Source organism: Pezoporus wallicus, unplaced genomic scaffold (assembly GCF_028554395.1).
Source record: "Pezoporus wallicus isolate ANWC-B61680 ecotype Strahan unplaced genomic scaffold, APGP_CSIRO_Pwel_v1 contig_7545, whole genome shotgun sequence".
In the NCBI taxonomy this organism is placed as follows: Eukaryota; Metazoa; Chordata; class Aves; order Psittaciformes; family Psittacidae; genus Pezoporus; species Pezoporus wallicus.
The window spans coordinates 250,496-272,094 of NW_026642398.1; the positions used below are offsets into that span (position 1 = coordinate 250,496).

Here is a 21,599-nt window from a genome sequence, read left to right on the forward strand (position 1 = left end):
GGAGGGTAGACAAGAATGTGCTTCAGTGTGTTGAATCAGGGTTGTTTACAGTCATAACTGACTTTGTGCCTGTCACGTACTACATATGTGTCTCTAGAAGTTTCTGGAAGTCTGATTACAGATACAGTGTCCTGGGGTCTTGTTTGTTGTTGTTGTTGCTGCCGTATTTTGTACCGTGTCAACCTAGGATAGACAGTGTGCTCCTCAGGCCATGGGGACAGAGCTGACTTCACTCTCCAAGGATCTTCCATCAGCATTAAAACTTAACTGAGAAGCAAAGTGGGAAGAAGCATCTTTATTGCTGCATCCCTGGCCATGCTGCCAGCAGAGCATCGCTCCTGGACCACTCTCCTGCCACTCCTTTCTTTAGCTCCTGAGCACTGCTTTCTTCTCTTTGCCTGCCCAAAGCCACCTGAAAACATGATGTTAATATCACAAACATCACAAAAAGTCCAGAGGAGCATAAATTACCTCACAAGCAAGGACTGGAAAAGGAGGAAATCATCCCCTATGACTAATCTGATTGACCTATGACAGCTGTGTCAAGAGGCTCTGTGAGCACTTGGGGATTTGTCCCTGCCCATGGCAGGGGTTTGGAACGGGATGATCTTAAGGTCCTTTCCAACCCAAACCATTCTATGATTTTTCCAGGTGAACAGCACAAAGTTTTACTGAGTTTTGGGTTTAATAATAGAGGAAAATCCCTGAAAAGAGAAGGTAAAAAGTGGTATGTCTGTGACACGAGTGACAGAGGCGAGTCTGGGGAACAAACTGTTACAAAGGGGATTTGGGGAAGCAGCATGCTTGCAAATATGCCCTTTTCATCTCACAGCTTCAAAAAAGCTTTTATATTAACCAAGTTAATCCTGGTGCTCTGCAAATAGGAAGGCTCTGTATCTGTCTGTCCATTTTACAGGCAGGGAAATGGAGAGAGCTCTATGGAAGAGCATGAAAATGCAGAGTATTTTTCCTTCTTCTTGTGGCTTGCGAGCGCTGGTAACCAAGTCTCCTACTGAGAAATGAAAGGGGTCAATCTGTTCAGTTCATCTGAGGGAAGGTTAGGAGGCAGCAGAGACATCAAACAGCAAAGTTCAAGAGGTAAGAAGATACACGTCTACTGATGGAGAGGCTGGGGCTGATCCTTCATTAGCCGGAGCCTCAGAGAGGTTCTTATGGGAAGAGGTGACCTGCTCTGACCACAGAGGCTGTAGGGGTTGATGCATAAACATGGTTTGTGTGAAATGATCTGACCTTTATGAAGAAGGTCAGGCTGGTTGGTGCAATGATTTCATATGGGTTGAAGCCTTAGGAAAATGTATCTGTAGTTGCTCATCCTGAAATGGAGGTGTCATCATCACTGCACTTGTGAAGCCCCCAGTGAAGGCGCTTCTCTATCAGGGAGGTGTTGGTAGAGCTGGGAATAGAGGACAAGAGTGCTGCTGTTCTCATTACCCCCTGCATTCATTGATGGTAGGTAATTATCCTCATCATTATCCAAACTGATTTTACTGTTAACAGGAACAGTCTGTGTTGTGGGAGCAGTGCCGTTTCCCAAGCAGGAGGAATCGTGGTGAGAGGAGCCCACAGCTCACTGGAATTCAGGAGAAGGAATCCACCTTGATGCCTGGTCTTGGCTTCAGTTGGCTCTTAACCTGCCAGAAAGTCCCACTGAACCCATAGCCAAGTTCCTAATGCTCTTTCCTGAGGAATCTGGAGTTTCTCCCTGCAGCGTGGTGGATCAGTCCATCAGTAAATGCTCAGTCTGGGATACTTGCAAATGCAAGGCAGGAAGTTGGGAGTATGGAAGTTCTGTGTTTGTGACCATTTTTGCAGTTGATCACATTGTGTGACCCTTTCCTCCCATCCCATAATCATCCATGATCTCCACTTGGATGATGTGGCTGCTTAGATACCAAGGAGGGACTCCAGTTGATGGATGTCAAAAGCCAGACTTTTCCTAGTGAAGTTGTGTAGTCCTCATCCTTGGAGACACTGAGAACCCAACTGGACACAATCCTGGGCAACATCTCTAACTGATCCTGCTCAAAGCAGGAAGGGATTGGCCTAGATGGTCTTCTCAACCGTTCTGGGATGTTGGCCCATTTCTTCAGCCTGTCCCAGTCCCTTGGGATGGCAGCAGGACCCTCTGGTGTATCAGCTACTCCTCCCAGTAGCGAGACCAGCAGACTTGCTAAGGGTACACTCTGCCCCATTAGCCAGATCAGATGAAGGTGTTAAACAGATCATTGGCTCACTACGGGCATTATCACCTCCAGGTGTAAGAAGACCTTCCCCATGTTACCTGTTCCCAGAGGTGTTTTATCCTTCCTCATAGGTGCTCCCAGTGTCTCACTTCATCTTTCCTGCTTTGGCTTAGAGCTATTCCTGTGCCTTGTCCAACACAGATGAAGTTTTCCTCCCTGTCTTTTTGCAACAGCTTTGCACAGATTTGAATGCTCAAGTTTTCCCATCAGTTTTCCCTTCTATAGGCAGAGCAGCCCTGTTTACTCAGGCTTTACTGGCAGGTCACGTTGTCTTGCCCTGTTGTCAATCTCCAAGTTCCCCTTAGACTGTCTTTAGAGTCTGTGCTGGAGCTTATTGCCTGCAGCTCAGGACTGTGCAGTGTGGGTCAAGCAAAAGGTTTACATCACCTGTCTGGAAGATTGTAATCCCTGTTATGAATCCCATGATGACATTCCTGCTTTTACATGGAATGTCATTGTAGATTGATGTTCAGGTTGTAGTCTGTAGTATCCCTCCATTCTTCTCTGCGCCACTGGCCAGTTGTTCCCCATAGTCCATTAATGCTCTTGTTTGCTGCTTCTAAATTCAGGTCCCTGCAGTTGACCTGAATTATGCAGCATCTTATTCTCTTTGTTGAACATCATTTCTGGTCTGTTAGGATTGTTCTGAGTCATAGAATCATAGAATGGTATGGGTTCAGCTTTATATCCTAAGCATGACATCATATAGTGTAGAATATCCCTTGGGTCATTTGGGGTCAGCTGTCTTGGCTGTGTCCCCCCTAACTCCTTGTCCACCCCCAGTCTACTCACTGCTGGGGTGGTGTGAGGAGCAGAAAAGGCCTTGACTCTGTGTAAGCTCTGCTCAGTAGTAAAGAAAATACCCCTGTGTTATCAACAGTCTTTCCAGCACAAATCCAAACGTAGCCTCATACCAGCTACTGTGGAGAAAATTAACTCTGTCCCAACCAAAACCAGCACAAGTGCTCTCTAACCTATTTCTTTCATACTGAAATCTTCCCTTTCATTCCTGCTACTAATGCTGGCCATGTGAATGTCCCTCTGCATGGAGACTGATGTGTGTAAAGGAAATCATAGAATAGTTAGGGTTGGAAAGCACCTTAAGATCATCCAGTTCCAACCCCCTGCCATGGGCAGGGACACCTCACACTAGACCATGTCACCCAAGGCTCTGTCTAACCTGGCTTTGAACACTGCCAGGGATGGAGCATTTACCACTTCTTTGGGCATCCTGTGTCAGTGCCTCACCACCCTTACAGTAAAGAACTTCTTCCTTATATCCAACCTGAAATCTTTAGTTAATTTTGCCTTCCAGTATCTTTCCCAACCCAAGAATCATGGACCAACCCTTTCCTTGACATCCTGCATCCTGCTCTTATATCCCCTGCATGACTGACTTCTACTGGGTATATAAAGCAAGAAGTAGTCACATCTCATTAAAATACAAATGCATGTCTTTGGCAGGATGGATGGCCTCTTAGTCTGGCTTGGGGGTGGTTGTTCCTTCATTTGTACTTTAGGTGATGAGGCTAAAGCTGTGATAAAATGCTTTTTTCTCCCTCTTTCCTTTCCCCTCCTGTATCCAGTATTTCAGGCAATACTTGTTCCAATCTGTACCAACTGCCTTCACAGTAAATTGGACAAGTCTCCCTGAGGAGCAGTAGACAAAAGACTTAGGAGGTGCCATGGGGATGGGGAGGGAAATGCTTTTATTGCCAATCAAATCAGAGGCATTTAGATCTACTCTTCCATTTTCCTGTAAATATCTTACTGTGGGGTAAGAGTGTGGTTGCGGAGCTGTGTGAATAGCGAGTATTTCAATGGCTTAGTAGGACGGGGTGGGAGGTGGTTGTTGCTAAAAAGGATGCTTGAACTAAACCAAAATATTTCATTTTCTTTCTCTGTTTTTTTTTTCTCCCTCAGAGGGAGAAAAACTTTTAAAATGGAAGCTTTGAAAATGATAAATGAACATGAAGCGTTTGGAGTGCTCTAAAAGCCATCCTGCTCTCCCCCTTCAGCACCGCTCCGCTGGGGACAAAAATAGATGCATTCACTGTTTGCCAAAGGAACGCTTGCCCAGTTGTAATCAAGTCATTTTACGATGCAGTGTAGACTTTTCACTCCACGTTTTGTTGTGTGTGGCTTTGGGGAAGTCATGGCAGCAAATGCTTGCGCTTGCTTATCTCCAAAAAGAAAGGATGGGTCAAGATCAGCCTCTGTTTTCAAGCTGTTGGTTGTCCCGCTTCCCTGCTTGCAGTGGTTTTAATCTGTAGCCATGCTTTGAGATAAAGAAAGCACAAGTCATTATCCCTGCCCAGAAAGTTCCTCGTAATGATCTTCTATGTGCTGTTATTTTCCCAAGTAGGAATTTTGCTGGATCTTTGGTTGGATTTTGCAATGGAGTTGTGTTACTGTGGGAGATGTGGGCAAATCTGAAACCTGGGAGAGATAAGAGTTGTTCTTAAGTCCGCTGCAGGCTCCCCGAGTGAATCTTCATCTTGTTTCTTGTGGTGCTTAGTAGTTGTGATAAGTGACTTCCATCAAGACATTATAGGCTCCATATAGTTTGACATGCTCAACGTGACTGATTATTGTGTTGTTGAGTGTCTTGGAAACCCTTGCCTTGCAGATGGCTTCTTTTAACTTCCCCTCTCATTTACTTCATTTTTTTGTCTCTTCAACGCACACACAAATACACACATTCATCCTTCTCTTTGGCTGTTTGGGCTATTGCAGTTTGGCTGCCATAGGTTTGTACTAAAGATTGTTCTCCTAAAATGAAAGATTTATGGCCTAGGGGCACCTGTAGCCTTAGATGCCAGTGGTACACCGGGACTGGATGGAGAAGCTGTACTCTGGATTTACTCTGCTTTTAATAGATTTAGCTTCATCCTTTGGTTTGTCAAGGCAGTTGTGCTTTCATCCTTTTTTATGTATCTGGCCCAGTTAGGTGAGAATGGTGAGTGATTTCCTTTAGTCCTAAAGTTTCCCTGGGTGGTGAATCTCAGTGGTGAATCTGCTTGGTTTTGATATTTTGAAAGATAAAAAGGAGACTGAAGTACAAGAGGTATCCCATACCATTAGGCTGTTCCCAGTGCAGTCCACAACTGGGTATTTCTCCATGGAGGACAAAAGGAATAGTTGCAAATACACCACTGTGTCAACGCCACCCAAAAGAGACTTCAGCTCTTTTGCTGAGGCATCTGTCAATGCATACATCAGGACATCATGCAACATGTGGCCGTGTGTCAAGCAGCTCCTGCAAGCTGGTGACCATTCCCAGCTCTTTGCATGTCAATGGGATAGAGTCTTGTCCAGGCCATGTGCAGTTTGTGTACCCAAGCCCAGGATGGAGCACTGTATCTCTTGTTATCCAGCCTTACACCCCAGTATCTTTCTCAGTGCAGGAAAGACATGGACCTGGTGGAGGAGGTCCAGAGGAGGCCACAGAACTGATCAGAGGGATGGAACACCTCTCCTGTGAGGAAAGCCCGAGAGAGTTGGGTTCTTCAGCCTGGAGAAGGCTCTGGGGAGATCTTACTGTGTCCTTTCAGTGCCTGAAGGGGGCTTGTAAGAAAGATGGGGACAAACTGTTCCAGTGCCTCACCACCCTCACAGTAAAGAACTTCTTCCTTATCTCCAACCTGAAATTCCCCTATTTCAGTTTGAACCCATCACCCCTTGTCCTGTTGCTACAGTCCCTAATGAAGAGTCCCTCTCCAGCATCCTTGTAGCCCCCTTCAGACACTGGAAGCTGCTCTGGGGTCTCCACACAGCTTCTCTTCTCCAGGCTGAACAGCCTCAGTGTTCTCAGCCTGGCTCCATACAGGAGGTGCTCCAGCCCCTGATCATCCTTGTGCCTGTCTCTGGACTTGTTCCAACAGCTCCATGTCCTTTTTATGTTGAGGACACCAGAACTGCACACAGTAGTCCCAAGTGATTTCTCACAAGGGCAGAGTAGAGGGGCAGGATCAGCTCCTTCAACCTTCTGGTCATGCTCCTGTTGACGCAGCCCAGTGGTTCTCTGGCAGGGCTGCATTGATTCCATCCTGCTGCTGTTACCTTGCAGCTTTTCCTTTTGCCTTTCCCCCCCTTTTTTTTTTTTTCTAAACCAGCAAGGAAAAATAACTCTGGCTCCAGTATTTATACCAGAGGCCCGGGAGCTTATAATATAGCAGTAAACTGTCTCTTTTGAGAGCTCATCAAGACTGCGCTGTGATGGATAGACTCCTAGCCAGCTGCGGAGTGGTAATGTTCCAGAAGACAGCATTGCCTTTTGTTGATCGAGTGCCTAAGTTTTTGCCTACCAGCTCAGGATCTCAAAACACCTTGTGAACAGCGGGGAATTAAATCTTGCCATGGCTGAAACAGATCAATAGTTGTCCTTTATCACTGGAGAAGATAAGGCACAGGGAGCTCAAATGACTTGGTTGCCCCTTATATCTGGTGTGGTCTAGGAAAACTGGATTTTAGTGCAGTGGGCATCCTGAAGTTTGGAGATGCTCCTGTATTTATTTCATTTAGCTTTGGTTTTTCCTGGTTTTCTTGGAATACCGGTGTTGAACTGACTTTTAACAGTGTTGTATCTTTTTCTGTTGTCTTAGGTTTGAAGTATAATCCTGCACCTTACTATCTAGAAAATGTCTTATGGATCCATTGATGGAAGTGGATTTGGGAGCAGGAATCCATTTGGAGGCCCTTCAAGACAAGGCTATCAACCTCTCGGTAAGGTATTGATCCCTTCCTGTAATGTATTCTACTTGGCTCCCTGGGGGACTGTAGTTTTACTTGCTCATGTTCAATGTGGCTGATGTATAAATATCACACTGGCTCCAAGGGTCACTTCTGATACTGATTTTCGAAGGTGAAAGCCCAGCTTCTGTTGGGTTCAATTTGCATCATACTTATATGATGAGGCGCCACATCTTAACGCGCTCAGGACTTCAGGCTGCAGCATGGAAGAGCAGCAATGATGAGAACTTTGGAGGTATTTTGGGGGACTATGTAGCATGTTCTCTGGCCCTGCTCATGACTTTCCTCATCTCCCCATCATGTTTGCAAGAAGTTTGTCCAAATGGTTGCTCTCCTCGTTGCAGGCAAGGGGAGTAGATGGGAAGATGTGCAAAGGGCACACAGAGGGTAACTTAGCTGCTGCAGGTGCTGCTTGCATGTGGGAAACTTGTTCAGATGTGGCAACAGGACCAAAAACTTGCTCAGGCAGTGCTGAAACCATAAACAGTGTCTGGCAAATGACTGTGGATTCTATTTTTAAGCACAAACCAGATGTGCTTCCTGTGCCTGTTCCCACCTTGCCCCAGAGGACTCCGGTAATGCTAAAGTAGAAAGAGAAAAGCATCCAGGTGTCAACTTATGCATCTGAAATGGTCCTAAGTGTGCAAGTCAAAGCTGTGCTTCATAAAAGCAAATTCATAATGTAACTGTCCTAGCATGGAGCACAGGTAATGATTATAACTCCTGCTTTTGAGTGTTGAAGGTGTTGACTCTGCTGTGTCCCCTTCTTGACACAGGCAAGGTGTAGGAGGTGTTCTTTGGCAAGAGAACACTGGGTATCACAGTGGTTGCCCCTGTTGATGTGAGGCTGGCTTGTGCATGGAGGTTTAAAGTAGATCTCATCCTGACCACTTCAGAGCTGCTGTTTGAGGCCAGTCCACATGGGAACGGGCAGATGAGACCACAGCTCCAGCTGCCCAGATGTGCCCCACATCCTGATCCAGATGGACAACTGCTGTGGGGCTGGATCTGGGTTAATCTAGTCTGGCTTTCAGGAGGCCTTGTTAGCTGGAGCATATCCTTGCATTTAGTTTTGGTCCTGGGTCTGGCTTGCACTGCAGTGAACTGGGAGTGCAGACCTCTGCAGAAGCATCAGGAATGTGATCTTATAGCAGGGGGCTGTGTTATCTCTTTGCACCAGGGAAGAACATCACCCCTCTCTTCAATTCTCTTTGATTCCAACTGGGCTGTTCATTAATGCAGCCTGATGTGATTTTCAAGCTTTGAGGGTTGCAAATGTTCTTCAAGAAACATTTAATTATTTTGCAAATAGCTGTTTCCCCTGGATGGATATATATATATAAAAAAAAACCTTAGTTTTCTCTTGGTTTCCCGTTTTCCTACAAGTTTGGGTGTAATTATGACTTTTCTCCTTTGAACAGGGAGAAGGTATTGAACTAAGTGTGAGTTGTCTGTGCAGCTGTAAATAGAGATTTTTAGGCTATTTTACAAGGCAAAATGAAAGACATAAAAGCAAGGAAGAATGAGATACTTGGGCACAATGAAAGAACTGTAAGAAAAGAAAATTGAAATGTGGACCAGACAAATGATGAATCTCTGTGCATTGTAGTTTAGGTTAAAAAAACATGAATACTTATTGTGCTGTGTGAAAAGACCACTATTTTTAATGCAAATTCACAGAATAATTCAAGACACTTGCAGTCTCTCAATATTTGAAGAGATACCTCATTGTGCCCAGCTTGCCCAGTGTTTGGCAGTTACTGATGTGATGCTGAAGTCACCATCAGTGGATTGTAGAAGCAGTTGATGTGGAAACATCAGGTTTCCTGAGTCCATGGTCTGCTGGCTGCCGACTGGAGCCTGTTACCATGTTGGCTTATGTCTTGGAGTTGAGTTCTGGCTTCCCCTTCATGCGTGCACACATCATCTTGTGTAGCATTTGTGATGGACACATCCCCATGGTTCTCCAGGGCTGATTTCCCTGGGAAGCCAGAATTGGTTGTGGACTTGCTAAATACCAAGTTGGTCTCTTGGCTTGGCACCCCTATGGCAAGAATTGCAAGGGAAGAAACCTGATTGCATTGGCCAGGGCAGCTTGAAGAAACCTGTTTCCTTTATGTGTGTCTCGATCAGAGATGTTCATGTGAACCAGAATTGATTTCCATGCCCCTTCACCATGGGAGACTGAGTAACACATGCTGGATGTCTGTTGTTGTAGTATCCCTAAGTATTGGCATTAATTAAGTGTCAGGAGAGGGTAATGCAACACTAATTGTCTTCCTCCTGCTTCTGGAAGACAGATGACTGGCTTGCTAAGACAAACTATTAGATCATGGTATGGCTGGAACAAAAGAGCATGGCCTTCCTGCCGGCATACATATGTCTGCTCACAGCAGGCACAAACCTTGATGGACACATTCTATATGTGCTTTAAACCTCTTCTTTTTATCTACTAAATAAGTATACCAGATGCCATCATCCCTGTCCAATGGTAATGTGTGGTCCAGCAGTAATGTTCAGGCATCCAACAGCTGCAACAATAACGGTGATGGGGGTGGCACTGCTCAATAGCCTTTTGGTAGTAAATTGGCATGGAAGCAAAAACCAAGCAGATTTTGGCAGCCTTAGCTCATGCAAGGAGCTGGAGGCTTGTCACAGCAAGTGGCTGTGCAGTGGGATGGGGGAAAACAGAACCACTGGGGACTTGATTTCAGAAACCTTTAATTTCATATAAGAAAGCAAAGACTCAAGGGGGTTGTGGGTTGGTTTGTTTAATAAAAGGTGGTACTATCAAAAGGGTATCCTCTGTCCTCATACCCATCTGCCCATGTTGGCTGCATTTCCTCCTTGCTCAATCCGAATGCGCTCCCCAGGATGGACAAAGATTAATTACATGAAGGCTCTTCTCTTGGCCCCAGGCTGGCATGATGATGGATGGGCTTAGAGCCCATCACTGAATGGACTGAGTGGTGGTTGACCTTGTTGACCAGCCTGATTAGAGAGATCCATGGGCTCCATTTGCAGTTTTTGGAGGAATCCAGGAGGCAGTTTTGGGGGGAGTTTGGTTTGCCTGGGATTTCTGAGTGTCAGACAATTGTGGTTCAAACTCTGCTTTTGCTGGTGGTGTTGGGTATCCAGAGTCTTGGTTGGGGGTGGGGGGAACAATCTACTACTATTACTGCTACTACTAGTACTACTATTACTATTATTATTATCATTATTATCATCATCATTATCATTATCATTATTGTTATTGTTAGTATTTCCCTATTTGAAATTGTTGGGAGGAAAGAGAGATTGCACTCATCAAAACTCAAATGTTCTGTGGTTAGGGAGCACCCTAGGGTGTGTTGTATGGAGACCACCAGGATGACATGGAATATAACAGCTTTGGGGGCTGACAGTGTCATCCCACAGCCACTAAAGAACAGTGTGGACTGGCAAGTAGAGGTGTAAGCTGTGTCCCTGCTTTGCAGTGGTGAGTTGTGACCTTCTCCAGTAGCATCTGTGTTTCATATCCTTGTTTTGCTCCCCCAAATCCATGTAAACCCAAATGAACAGGTTGCCCAGAGAAGTGGTGAATGCTCCATCCCTGGCAGTGTTGAAGGCCAGGCTATACAGAGCCTTGGGTGACATGGTCTACTGTGAGGTGTCCCTTTCCATGGTAGAGGATTGGAACTGGATGATCTTAAGGTCCTTTCCAATCCAAAGCATTGTGTGGTTCTGTGTTCCTCTTTTTCTGTGTAGGAACGTCTCTGAGCTTCAGCTATGCATTGGTGCTGCCTCAAGAAATTATAAAGTAGATAGTAGGAATGTGTTGGGTATTTTATTTTGGCTTTTGTATTCTAAGTTAAGAAATGAAAAAGATTGAAATTACTTAAAAAAAGATATTCTTTCCAGTAGCTGAAGGGGGCCTGTAGGGATGCTGGGGATGGACTCTTCATTAGGGACTGTAGTGATAGGACAAGGGGTGATGGGCTCAAACTGAAACAGGGGAAGTTCAGGTTGGAGATAAGGAAGAAGTTCTTTACTGTAAGGGTGGTGAGGCACTGAAATGGGTTGCCCAGGGAAGTTGTGAATGCTCCATCCCTGGCAGTGTTCAAGGCCAGGTTGGACGAAGCCTTGGGTGATATGGTTTAGTGTGAGGTGTCCCTGCCCATGGCAGGGGGGTTGGAACTGGAGGATCTTAAGGTCCTTTCCAACCCTAACTGTTCTATGATTCTACGATTCCATGTCTAAAATAAACAGAGGCCAGTCACTACAGCTGTAGGAATTAAAACCTTATGATTTTGGTATGTGCAACACGCACAGTCTGCCATGTTCAACCTGTCTTCCCCAAACCGTCATTCTGTAGGGGAAATGAACAAGACCTGCTGTATACATGAAGAGGCTCAGAGGTCAGGGAATTCAAAGAGCTTGAATTAAAACGCTACAAGCCAGAAAATCTGCTTTTATTAACCTTGTGCACTGGACATTGAATCATAGAATCACAGAATGGTTTGGGTTGGAAAGGACCATAAAGCTCATCCAGCTCCAACCCCTGCCATGGGCAGGGACACCTCACACTAGACCATGTCACCCAAGGCTCTGTCCAACCTGGCCTTGAACGTTGCCAGGGATGGAGCATTCACCAGTTCTTTGGGCAGCCTGTGCCAGTGCCTGAAATGCCAGTTGAAAGGGTGAGGGTAATTCCATATCCTGGAGGTGCAGTGCTTCTAGGTGTGCTTAAGCAACCACTGGGTCAATGCTTATTTTTACTTCATTTAGACCATTCTTCCTTCAGTTGCTCATGAGGTTACTCAGTGGGGCACTGGCTAGAGTTCTACTCAAGATATATCGCGTGTGCATCTTTCTCCTTGTCTGCTAGGTTGGTTATCTTGTCGCAGGATGAAATTAGATTGGTCCATGCAAGTTGTTCTTGGCAGCGTTCAGTGGGTATATATCACCTAATGATCACTTGGGTACTTAGCAATTGTTAAATGATTTGTTCCAGCATTATTCCAGGAATTGGATCTATAATTTTCTTTGCTCACCCCTCTCTACCTGCCTTTGTGGTGCTCCAACAAGTTCTTGGGTGGAAAGTCACATGTAAGTGCTGGCAGTGCTGTCTCTGTCCTGTCTTAGCAGTCATCATCCTTCTTGGGTGACATGGTTTAGTGTGTAGTGTCCCTGCCCATGACAGGGGGTTGCAACTAGATTATCTTCAGGTCCTTTCCAATCCACACCATTCTATGATTCTATGATTGTGTCCTCTCCAGTGCTATTTTGCTCTTTTCCTAGAAGTTTTGGGAAGTGATTTATCCTTAAAAAACCCATCATAGGGTTCATTGTTGCCTCCATGTTGCAGATCTCAAGTGCTGCATAGGAGGGAGTTGCTCACACCAGTTGTGACCCCTTTGGTGGGATGGGGATGGCAAGAGCTCTACTGGAGACCCAGGTCTAGTGGCTAAAGCTGGGGTAGATGTTAGCTAGAGCGGCCAGGGCCTTGAGCAACCTGCTCTAGTGGAAGGTGTTCCTGCCCATGGCATATAGTTGGAACTGGACGAGCTTTCAGGTCCCTTCCAACCCAAACCAGTCTGGGATTCTGTAGATGAAAACTCACCTAAAAACTCATGGATGAACCAACACAGTGGCCTGACAACAACAAGGTTTCACTGGAACTCTGGGTCAGATGGTAAACCATGGGAAGGGATCCATTGCCAGCTTCACATCTTTGCACTGTCGAGTGTTGAAGCACACAACAAACTCTTGAGTACACAAGGAGTCCTCCTGAGGTTAATTGCCATTAAGCAGTCGGTTAATCATTTTTCTGTGCTGGGAAATACTGCTTTGTTTGTGCATTGCCTTCTTAAATGACTTCCAGTACTTGCAATGCTTTGTTAAAGGGACACTGAAACCCTTGGTCATTGCAGCATGGGGTGTTGTCCAAATGGTCTAGAAGGTGGTCTAAGTCTGGTTGTGACAACTATTCTTCATTGGAGCAATGAGGGACTCAACTCTGCACTTAAATGTCCTTAGTGTAGAGTGTTAGAAAGAGTTAAAAGTAGTGAGATAAAGCAAGAACAACACTTTTTAATCTTTTAGGAGATTCAAAACTACTCTGCAATATTAGGCGTGGGCTTTTCTAGAGTTAAAGCCTTTAAAACTGAAGGATTGGGCCAGGTCTTGGTCACGTTCAGTAACAGAACCAAAGCATGATTTTGGGATGGAGTCCTGTCAAATAGGTAGAAGGAAGGACTTAAAGTGTGACCTTCTGTGCCAACTTTTATCTGCCATGCATAGATGGGTCCACAGATGTTACTCCCAGGTTACCACCTGGACTATAAGTGGTCTTGCCTGTATTTTAGACAGGACTAAGCAATAAAACGGCTTGTCAAATGTTGTGTAAAAAGCTTCTAAGGGTCTTAATGATTGACTTTGGCTTCTAAGTCTTGGGTTCTGTCATATTGTCTTGAATTTATGATGGTGCAGAAGTAGATGAGCAGGTCTCATATTTACTCTGTCATTAACTGGCCTGAAATAAAGTGTAGGACACAGCCTAGATGAAAACGGTATAAAAACATCATAAGATGATCTCTCCCACTAGACAAGCTCCAAAATTTTGCATGGCATCTACAAAGGAATTGCTTCATATTGTTCCTTTTCTATTGTGCAAGACATCCAAACACCATACTTATATTTCCTTAATCCAGCTACACTAAACTTAGAGGATATTCTCTGGTTTACATCCAGTTCTTGGAGATCATAGCAGTGATTTAATGAATTAATAAACCTAAACATAAGAAAACATATTAAAGAATAATGAACAGCATGCTTTATAGCAAAAGAAATTGCCAGGGGGATTAAATTTCATACCCAAATTAACTTTGAAAGTGTTTGTTTTGAAAACCTCTGCCCTATCCCTTCTGGCACTTTTAACATTATAATAAATGCTTTGCTATAATCTCAGTATTCCAGGGAAGTTAAGTACATGTGCATTTATTTATGAAAGTAGCTAAACCAGGAGACACCATTGGAATAGATGAGTGTTTTAATGAAATATGTGAGGGTAAGCTAGTAACTTCATAGAATTAAAAAGAAAATGACCCCAAAATCTCTGGGGTAAAGATAACCTTTTTTGTTTCTCTACCAATTTTATGTGCAATTCTTGGTCATCCAAAACCATTTTACTGTAAACATGTAAAAACTATTCTGGTGGTCCCCATCTTTAAAACATGGTCAAAAGAGGTGATCCTGCCCCTCTGCTCTGCTCTCGTGAGACCTCACTTGCAGCACTGTGTGCAGTTCTGGTGTGCTCAACATCAGAAGGACATGGAGCTGTTGGAACAAGTCCAGAGGAGGCCACGAGGATGCTCAGGAGCTGGAGCACCTCCTGTATGGAGCCAGGCTGAGAACACTGGGGCTGTTCAGCTGGAGAAGAGAAGCTCTGTGGAGACCTCAAAGCAGCTTCCAGTATCTGAAGGGGGCTATAAGGATGCTGGGGATGGGCTATTCATTAGGGACTGTAGTGATAGGACAAGGGGTAACAGGTTCAAACTGAAACAGGGGAAGTTCAGGTTGAAGATAAGGAAGAAGTTCTTTACTGTGAGGGTGCTGAGGCACTGGCACAGGGTGCCCAGAGAAGGTGTGAATGCTCCATTCTTAGCAGTGTTCAAGGCCAGGTTGGACAGAGCTTTGGGTGACATGATTTAGTGTCAGGAGTCCCTGGCCATGGCAGGGGATTGGAACTGGATGATCTTAAGGTCCTTTCCAACCCGAACTATTCTATGATTCTACAATTCTATGGTCTTCAACAGAAAAAATAGAAAGCAAAGGCATTGGCCTCTCCTTTGGCATTGTTCGGATGGAAATGCATTGAAACATCCTTTCCAAACAGCTTCCTCCATTTTCTCCTCAGTTACAGTCAAATAAGCAGTTGAAGAGGATCCTCTCCTCACAATCTGTTCCTCATGAGGGAACAGAGGTACCAAGAAGTACCTTGACAGGGAAAGCAGAGCAGGATGAACGTGCTGGTGGTGCCTTTATTTTCCCAGTGGCTGCCTGGCTGTGAACCCCAGTGCTGCAGCTGTCCTCCTGGGATGTCTTTCTAGGTGGATGTGTTTCCCTAAAGGAGAAGTGACTGTCCTGTGCTTTAGTTTTAGCTCCTGAAATGAATACAGCTCAATGCTTTTTGCTTCAGTCTGTTCCGTCAGCTGGCAGAGCCAATGAGCAAAGGGTTTTCCTTGTTTCAGATGCAAAGAAACTGAAGTTTTATTGTATAATAATTTAAATTATTTAAATAAGTGAAGAAAAAAAACCACTAAACCAAACCCAAACCTCAGGCATTGCCTAATGCAAAGTTTGCATCAGTTCTTGTGTCCGTGGTTCAGACCTGGACAAGACATCACCGCTCCGGAGGTTTCTTTAATAATATCAGTTCAACCCAGCTCTTCTTTTCCAACTTTCTCAGGTGCTAAAGAGTGCTTCTCCACTTAGAACAGAGAGATCTTTGCTTTAGAGCCCTTGTCCAACAAGCCCTGAGTGAGTGCTTGGCTGTATTTAAATGCCTGCAAGCGCTGCAAGGCTTCCTTAATGTTTTCTATACCCCTGGTCCTTTCCATCCTTTTCATCACATCTTGGCAGTATCAGATGGTTGGACCAAGAGCTTTTATCTAATTGTGCTTACAAATAGGTCTACCTGGAGCAAGACACAGCTGAAATTGAGCAGTGGGATTATTCCATGACCTTGTAGGAACATCTGCCTATGGTTGGTCAATGGGGATCTGTGGGAAATAGGCTGAGGTTGGAGCACCTCTTCTGTGCCTGTTTGTGTTTCCATCAGAGCTGTCTCACTGTGCATGTCCCAGTGCTCGCCTGTGCCTTGCTGGGCTGTGCAGATGTGCTAACAGGGAGGTTATGGTCTGAAACCAGTGGTAGATGAGGTCAGAGCTTATTCCCAGGTTTGCTGTCAATGTGCCATGTGCAGAGCTGGTGGGGCAATGTCTGCATCCCAGTTCAGTTCATCCAGATGTGTGTGCAACAAGAAAGCAGAATCAGGCTCCAGACAGGCTATATGCTCCAGCCAGTATTTTTCCTCATGATCTGCAACTCCTTTGGTGCAACATGAAGGGGAGAGCTCCCAAATTTCACTGGAAAATGCGGTGTCCAGAAGCAGTCTGTCATTGCTAGCACAGGTTTATCCACTTCATGGTGTATTCCCTTCTTCAGAATGTGCTTGACAGTTTTTACCTCTCTTATGCCTTGCTAAAAGTTCTTTATGTCTGTCTGTCTGTCTATCTATCTATCTATCTATCTATCTATCTATCTATCTATCTATCTATCTATCTATCTATCTAAAATGCATATATGTGTGCATATCAGGAAGCCAAGCAGGGTTGAAATTCAGTGCAGCTTGTCTGTCCTACGTTGGATTGCAATGATGTTAATTTGCAGTGAGTGGTCAAGCACATAGAATCACAGAATAGTTTGGGTTGGAAAGGACCTTAAGATCATCCAGTTCCAACTCCCCTGCCATGGGCAGGGACACCTCACACTAGACCATGTCACCCAAGGCTCTGTCCAACCTGGCCCTGAACACTGCTAGGGATGGAGCATTCATCACTTCCTTGGGGAACCCATTCCAGTGCCTCAGCACCCTCACAGTAAAGAACTTCTTCCTTATACCCAATCTAAACTTCCCCTGTTTTAAGTTTTAACCCATTACCCCTTGTCCTGTCACTACAGTCCCCAATGAAGGGTCCCTCTCCACCATCCCTATAGGCCCCCTTCAGACACTGGAAGCTGCTCTGAGGTCTCCACACAGCTTCTCTTCTCCAGGCTGAACAGCCCCAACTTTCTCAGCCTGTCTTCATACAGGAGGTGCTCCAGCCCCTGATCATCCTCGTGGCCTCCCCTGGACTTGTTCCAACAGCTCCATGTCCTTTTTATGTTGAGGACACCAGAACTGCACACAATGCTCCAAGTGAGGTCTCACGAGAGCAGAGCAGAGGGGCAGGATCACCTCCTTCGACCTGCTGGTCACTCTCCTTTTGATGCAGCCCAGGATACGGTTGCTTTCTGGGCTGCGAGCGCACTCTGAAGCCGGCTCATGTTCATTTTCTCATCAACCAACACCCCCAAGTCCTTCTCCGCAGGGCTGCTCTGAATCTCTTCTCTGTCCAACCTGTAGCTGTGCCTGGGATTGCTCCAACAAATAAGTAGTTCCTGTGTAATACATATATTGATGTTTCTTTCCTGATAACACATTGAAATACTGAGCTTGGGAGCTGCAGACCAGGTTTTCAGTGCACAATGAGGTTCTAGCCACCTCTGCCACCACTTTGCAGTGTGGCCTTATGCAAATCTCTTCCCTCTTTTCTTGTTTCCTTTCCCTCCTGCTGCCTTGTATTATCTAAGTAATTAACTTAAGGGTGAAGAATCTGCCATTCATAATCAATTAGAACACAGTTTAGCATCCTTTGTGTATGTGAGCGTTTTCCTTCTCCTCTTTGAAGATGTAAATGGGGTTTTATAATACTTGCTTCTGCCAGCAAAATGGGAACGGAGCTTTATATAGACACTGAAATACTGTGGTTTCCTATTCTGCAGTCTGACTATAAGGATGTATTTATTCACAGAACATAGACAAACTGCCTTCTGTGTGTTAGGGAGGGGTGGGCACAGCTTGCCCAAATATGTGTGACACAAACAGAATTGCAGTTGAATGGGGAAGAAGGAATAAAGCTTTATCCATGCTGTCAGTCCAGGAATATCATTGCTAACTCTCTTCTTCCTGGTTGATGTTTGCTTGGAGACAGACGCTGGCAGCTAGGAGTGGGCAGGGATTAAAGATCAACAATGAGGAAGGACTTAACGGATGTAAACAGGTAGATTGGGGATTAGGGTGAGTTAGTGTGAATGGAAAGCATTTAGGAGCAGGGAGGGATTTTAAACTGGATGTTAGGATGTATGCGTGGCAGAATCTGCCCTGGATTTCTCTGTTAGACTTGGATATTAACGGTTGGGATTCATGAGCACCTTTAGGAGTTGTTGATGGGCTGGAGTTAATGACAGTCCTATAGATGGTTGTTTTGGGGTGGAAGGAGTGGCTTGCATAGGTTTTCAAGTGTGCTGGTGATTGTAGAGGTGTCTCTAAAACTGATTTCACGCTGCTTCCTGATCCCAAAATGGAAAAGACAGGGTGAAGAACGAGGAATAAATCGAAGTCCTGCTGAACTGGACATCAAGGACCAAATGCAATGAGCTTAGCTGGGAAAATAGCACAAAGTTGGTTGGGTTTGCCAGCTCTCCTCCTGCTCACCCTTTGTGTTACTGAACCATGGCATGGCAATGGGAAAGGCAAGTGGAAAACTCATGGTCTCTTGCCCCTGCAGCTGGAGGATGGCTCTGCCCTGTTCCATCCCAGTGGTGCTTCATCCCCTGCAGGAAATGAATTTCATCCTCATTTGATGGATGAAGGGTTTGGGTTGTGGAAGGATTCCAGCTCACAAACCAAACCCATTGCCTGCTGCATTCCCCTTGGGGATTATAGCCTAAGGTTTGGAGCTGCCATGATTTCCCAGGAAAAAACTTTGTCCTCCCCATTTCTGAGCTGCAGGGTTTTCCTTAGCCAGACTCCCTTGCTTTTAAATCTTGCTTATTCCCTTAGAACAGGGGATGCTTTAGGCACTGCATTTTCTTGGCTTGACATTCACAGTGTTTGCTCTTACCTATGGCTGGTTGTGTCCTGGGCTCATCCTTCAGCATGACTGCCCATAGGCTTGACTGATGGCATTTCTGTCCATAGAAACCCAACAAAGTGTATATTTGCTTGTAAATGTTAAAGGAAGGACTTGAATAAAGCAAAACTTCACAGTGAACAGTTATGGAGATGTAGATGTTCTTTCTCTTCTTTTAGCAGAACTGGTTAGCAGCTATCTTCTACGGCTGCACCTCTCTTCTGCCTGGATGGTTTCTTAATCTGGAGAAGCAGTTTAAGAGAGCATGGTTTATTCTGTCCTGTAGCTGTGGGACTTTGGTATGGGACATCATGGACATCATGTCACGGTCATCATTGTCATCATGAGCACTTTGGCTTGCCTGCAACTTCTTCCCATAACTGAGAAAGAAATGAAGCAGATGGAGAGTGAAGTAGGGTAGGGTTTGCCCTTGCCTGCATACACGGATGTCAGGGCTGGAGTAACCAGTCCTGAAGACTTGAACACCGTGTTGAAGAGCTCTAGACCATGCTATTAGTAATGATTCTTCAAGCTATGAAGATCAAGGCTTGTTCTCACAGCCTTTAGCTGTGACATCCCAAGCAGCACGCGCATTTTGTTCTCTGGTTTCAGTGCCTTTCCGCAATGCACATGCTTTCCTTGCCCAAATAACTCATAACTCAGGGTCAGAGACTAACACTTCTTGTTTGAAGGCTCTTTGCCATTGTCATTGCACAGAGTGAAGGGGGTAGACAGAGTGACTTTTGCCTGGTGGCACTGGGGAATGTGCCCAGTTCTTCCAAATCACAAAGCAGCTTCCTTGGGCTAGCATGCTATTTTTAGCTTTAATTGGGCTTATTCTGTCTCAAAGCTTGATCTTATTGTCCCTGGCAAAGACCCACACATCCAACAGCTAGGCATGCTGCCACCTCCCCAGTGCTTCATAGAATCATAGACTGGCTGGGGTTGGAAAGGACCTTAAGCTCATCCAGTTCCTGTCCCCTGCCATGGGCAGGGACACCTCACACTAGACCATGGCACCCAAGGCTCTGTGCTGTTCTGTTGCTACCCAGTGTGGGCTTGAGCACCGCCAGGGATGGAGCGTGCATGTAGCCACCCAAGTGATGGGCTGAGCAAAATGAGACTTCTCAATCCCTTTCTCCCACTCATCCCTCCACCACATCACTACATTCACTTCTGCAAGATGATATAAAGCAGAGATTTATAAAGAGGGTTTGCAGTAAAGTACAGTTTGCAGAGAACTTGGGTTCCTGACAAAATGCCTTAAAACCCCTTTTATTGCAATCATGTAGTAGTCACTATTTGAGATTTATTTGAGGTAATGCCAGAGTTAAGCAGGTTGGAAAGAGGAGTTTGCTGCTTTTCCTGAAGTGCTTTACCAGCCAGACAGTAGCCAGATGGCTGTGCCTTTGAACAATGCATAGATGATACTGAGCCAGGATCTAAGAACAGTAAAATCTCTCTGATTATATAGAATGTATGCACCTAGGGGGTAAGATGTGAGGCATGTCACAGAATCATAGAAGCACAGAATGGTTTGGGTTGGAAAGGACCTTAAGATCATCCAGTTCCAACCCCCTGCCATGGACAGGAATGCCCACTTTGAATCTGGGGGATGCTTGGCATCTCCCTCGAACAAGATGAGGGGTTTTAATTGAGCTGTTGGTGTGTCTTATGTCACTGCTTCTTATCTCCTCCATACACCCAGGTTTGACCTGGTAAGAATCCAGCTTTGCTTTATATTTTATTTTATTTTATTTTATTTTTTTTATTTTTTTTTTATTTCATGTTATTTTATGTTGGTTTATGTTTTTATGTTTATTTTCTTTCTTTATTATTTCCAATGTTATTTTTAATTTATTTTAATTTTTAATCATTTAATTTATTTTTTTCCCTAATTTAACTTAAATTTATTTTATTTTTGTTTTCTTTTAATTTATTTCCTTTTAATTTTATTTCATTTTCCTGGTGTGTAGTTGGTGGAAGGAGCAGGGCTGCTTGTCTTAGTGCTGCTCTCCCCCTCATTTCAGGTTTCTTGTTACACATCCATCCTATGCTCTTTGGTCCATCTCTGGGTGTTTTATTGCTGTGTTGCTCTCCTTCCAGGCATGTCTGAGACCTCTCCAAAGCTGAGCTAGGAGAGGACGAGGAGCATTTCAGCATCACGCTAGATGGTGGCAGTGCCTGTCTGCAATAGAAACCCTTACAAATGCTCCTTGTAGCATCTCTCCTCCTTGGCACTTGCATCAGGGTGGCTGTGAGTCAGGCAGAAGGGATTTCCCTGCCAGCAGCGGGGGGCTTTCACATGCTGGGAATTCCTCATCTTGGCTCAAAACAAAAGCCAGCCTGCTTCTGGGGAGGAATGCTGCGGATTCTGCTTGATTTCCTATCTCTCCCTTTCCTGTTCCTCTAAACTCCACCTCCTCCATATCCATTGCTTTAGGACTCAGCTTTTCCCCCCACCCCAAATCATTTTGGTCCTAATTTTGGGGTATTTTTGCTCAGTTGTTTCCTTCCTCCTTCTCTCAGTCTTTTTCTCCGCCTCGGCCATGCTGCTTTTCTTCCCAACATGAAAGCCATGACATTGTTTTACAGCACTGTATAAATGCTCCTTGTCGCTTGGCATGAGCATATTTATGTCCACGTCTCTGTTGGTGCAGGCTGCAGAGCAGCTTTGTGCTCAAAGTCAGCCATCAATCTGAGATTAATGCAGCAGGCTTCAGCTCCAAACCACAACTCCATGGGAAGGTTGGGTTGCTCACTCCTCAACCACCAACCCAAACCCTTTTCTGTGCTGAAACGGGTGCTCAGCGTTGGTTGGTTTTAGGAAGGCCATTCTATCTTCTCATCTAAGATGGGGGTCATT

The 21,599-nt window shown here is 45.1% G+C and overlaps 1 protein-coding gene across 6 annotated transcripts in view; it reads left to right on the forward strand.

Annotated features, from left to right (window-relative positions):
- Positions 1–21,599, forward strand: part of TSNARE1 (t-SNARE domain containing 1) — a 447,504-nt gene that overhangs the window by 55,780 nt on the left and 370,125 nt on the right. For all 6 annotated transcript variants that reach the window (XM_057429820.1, XM_057429825.1, XM_057429826.1 and 3 more), the window contains exon 2: positions 6,869–6,989. In XM_057429820.1, the coding sequence (XP_057285803.1) occupies positions 6,905–6,989 (85 nt within the window). In that variant the 5' untranslated portion in view covers positions 6,869–6,904. The remainder of the gene's footprint in view (positions 1–6,868; positions 6,990–21,599) is intronic.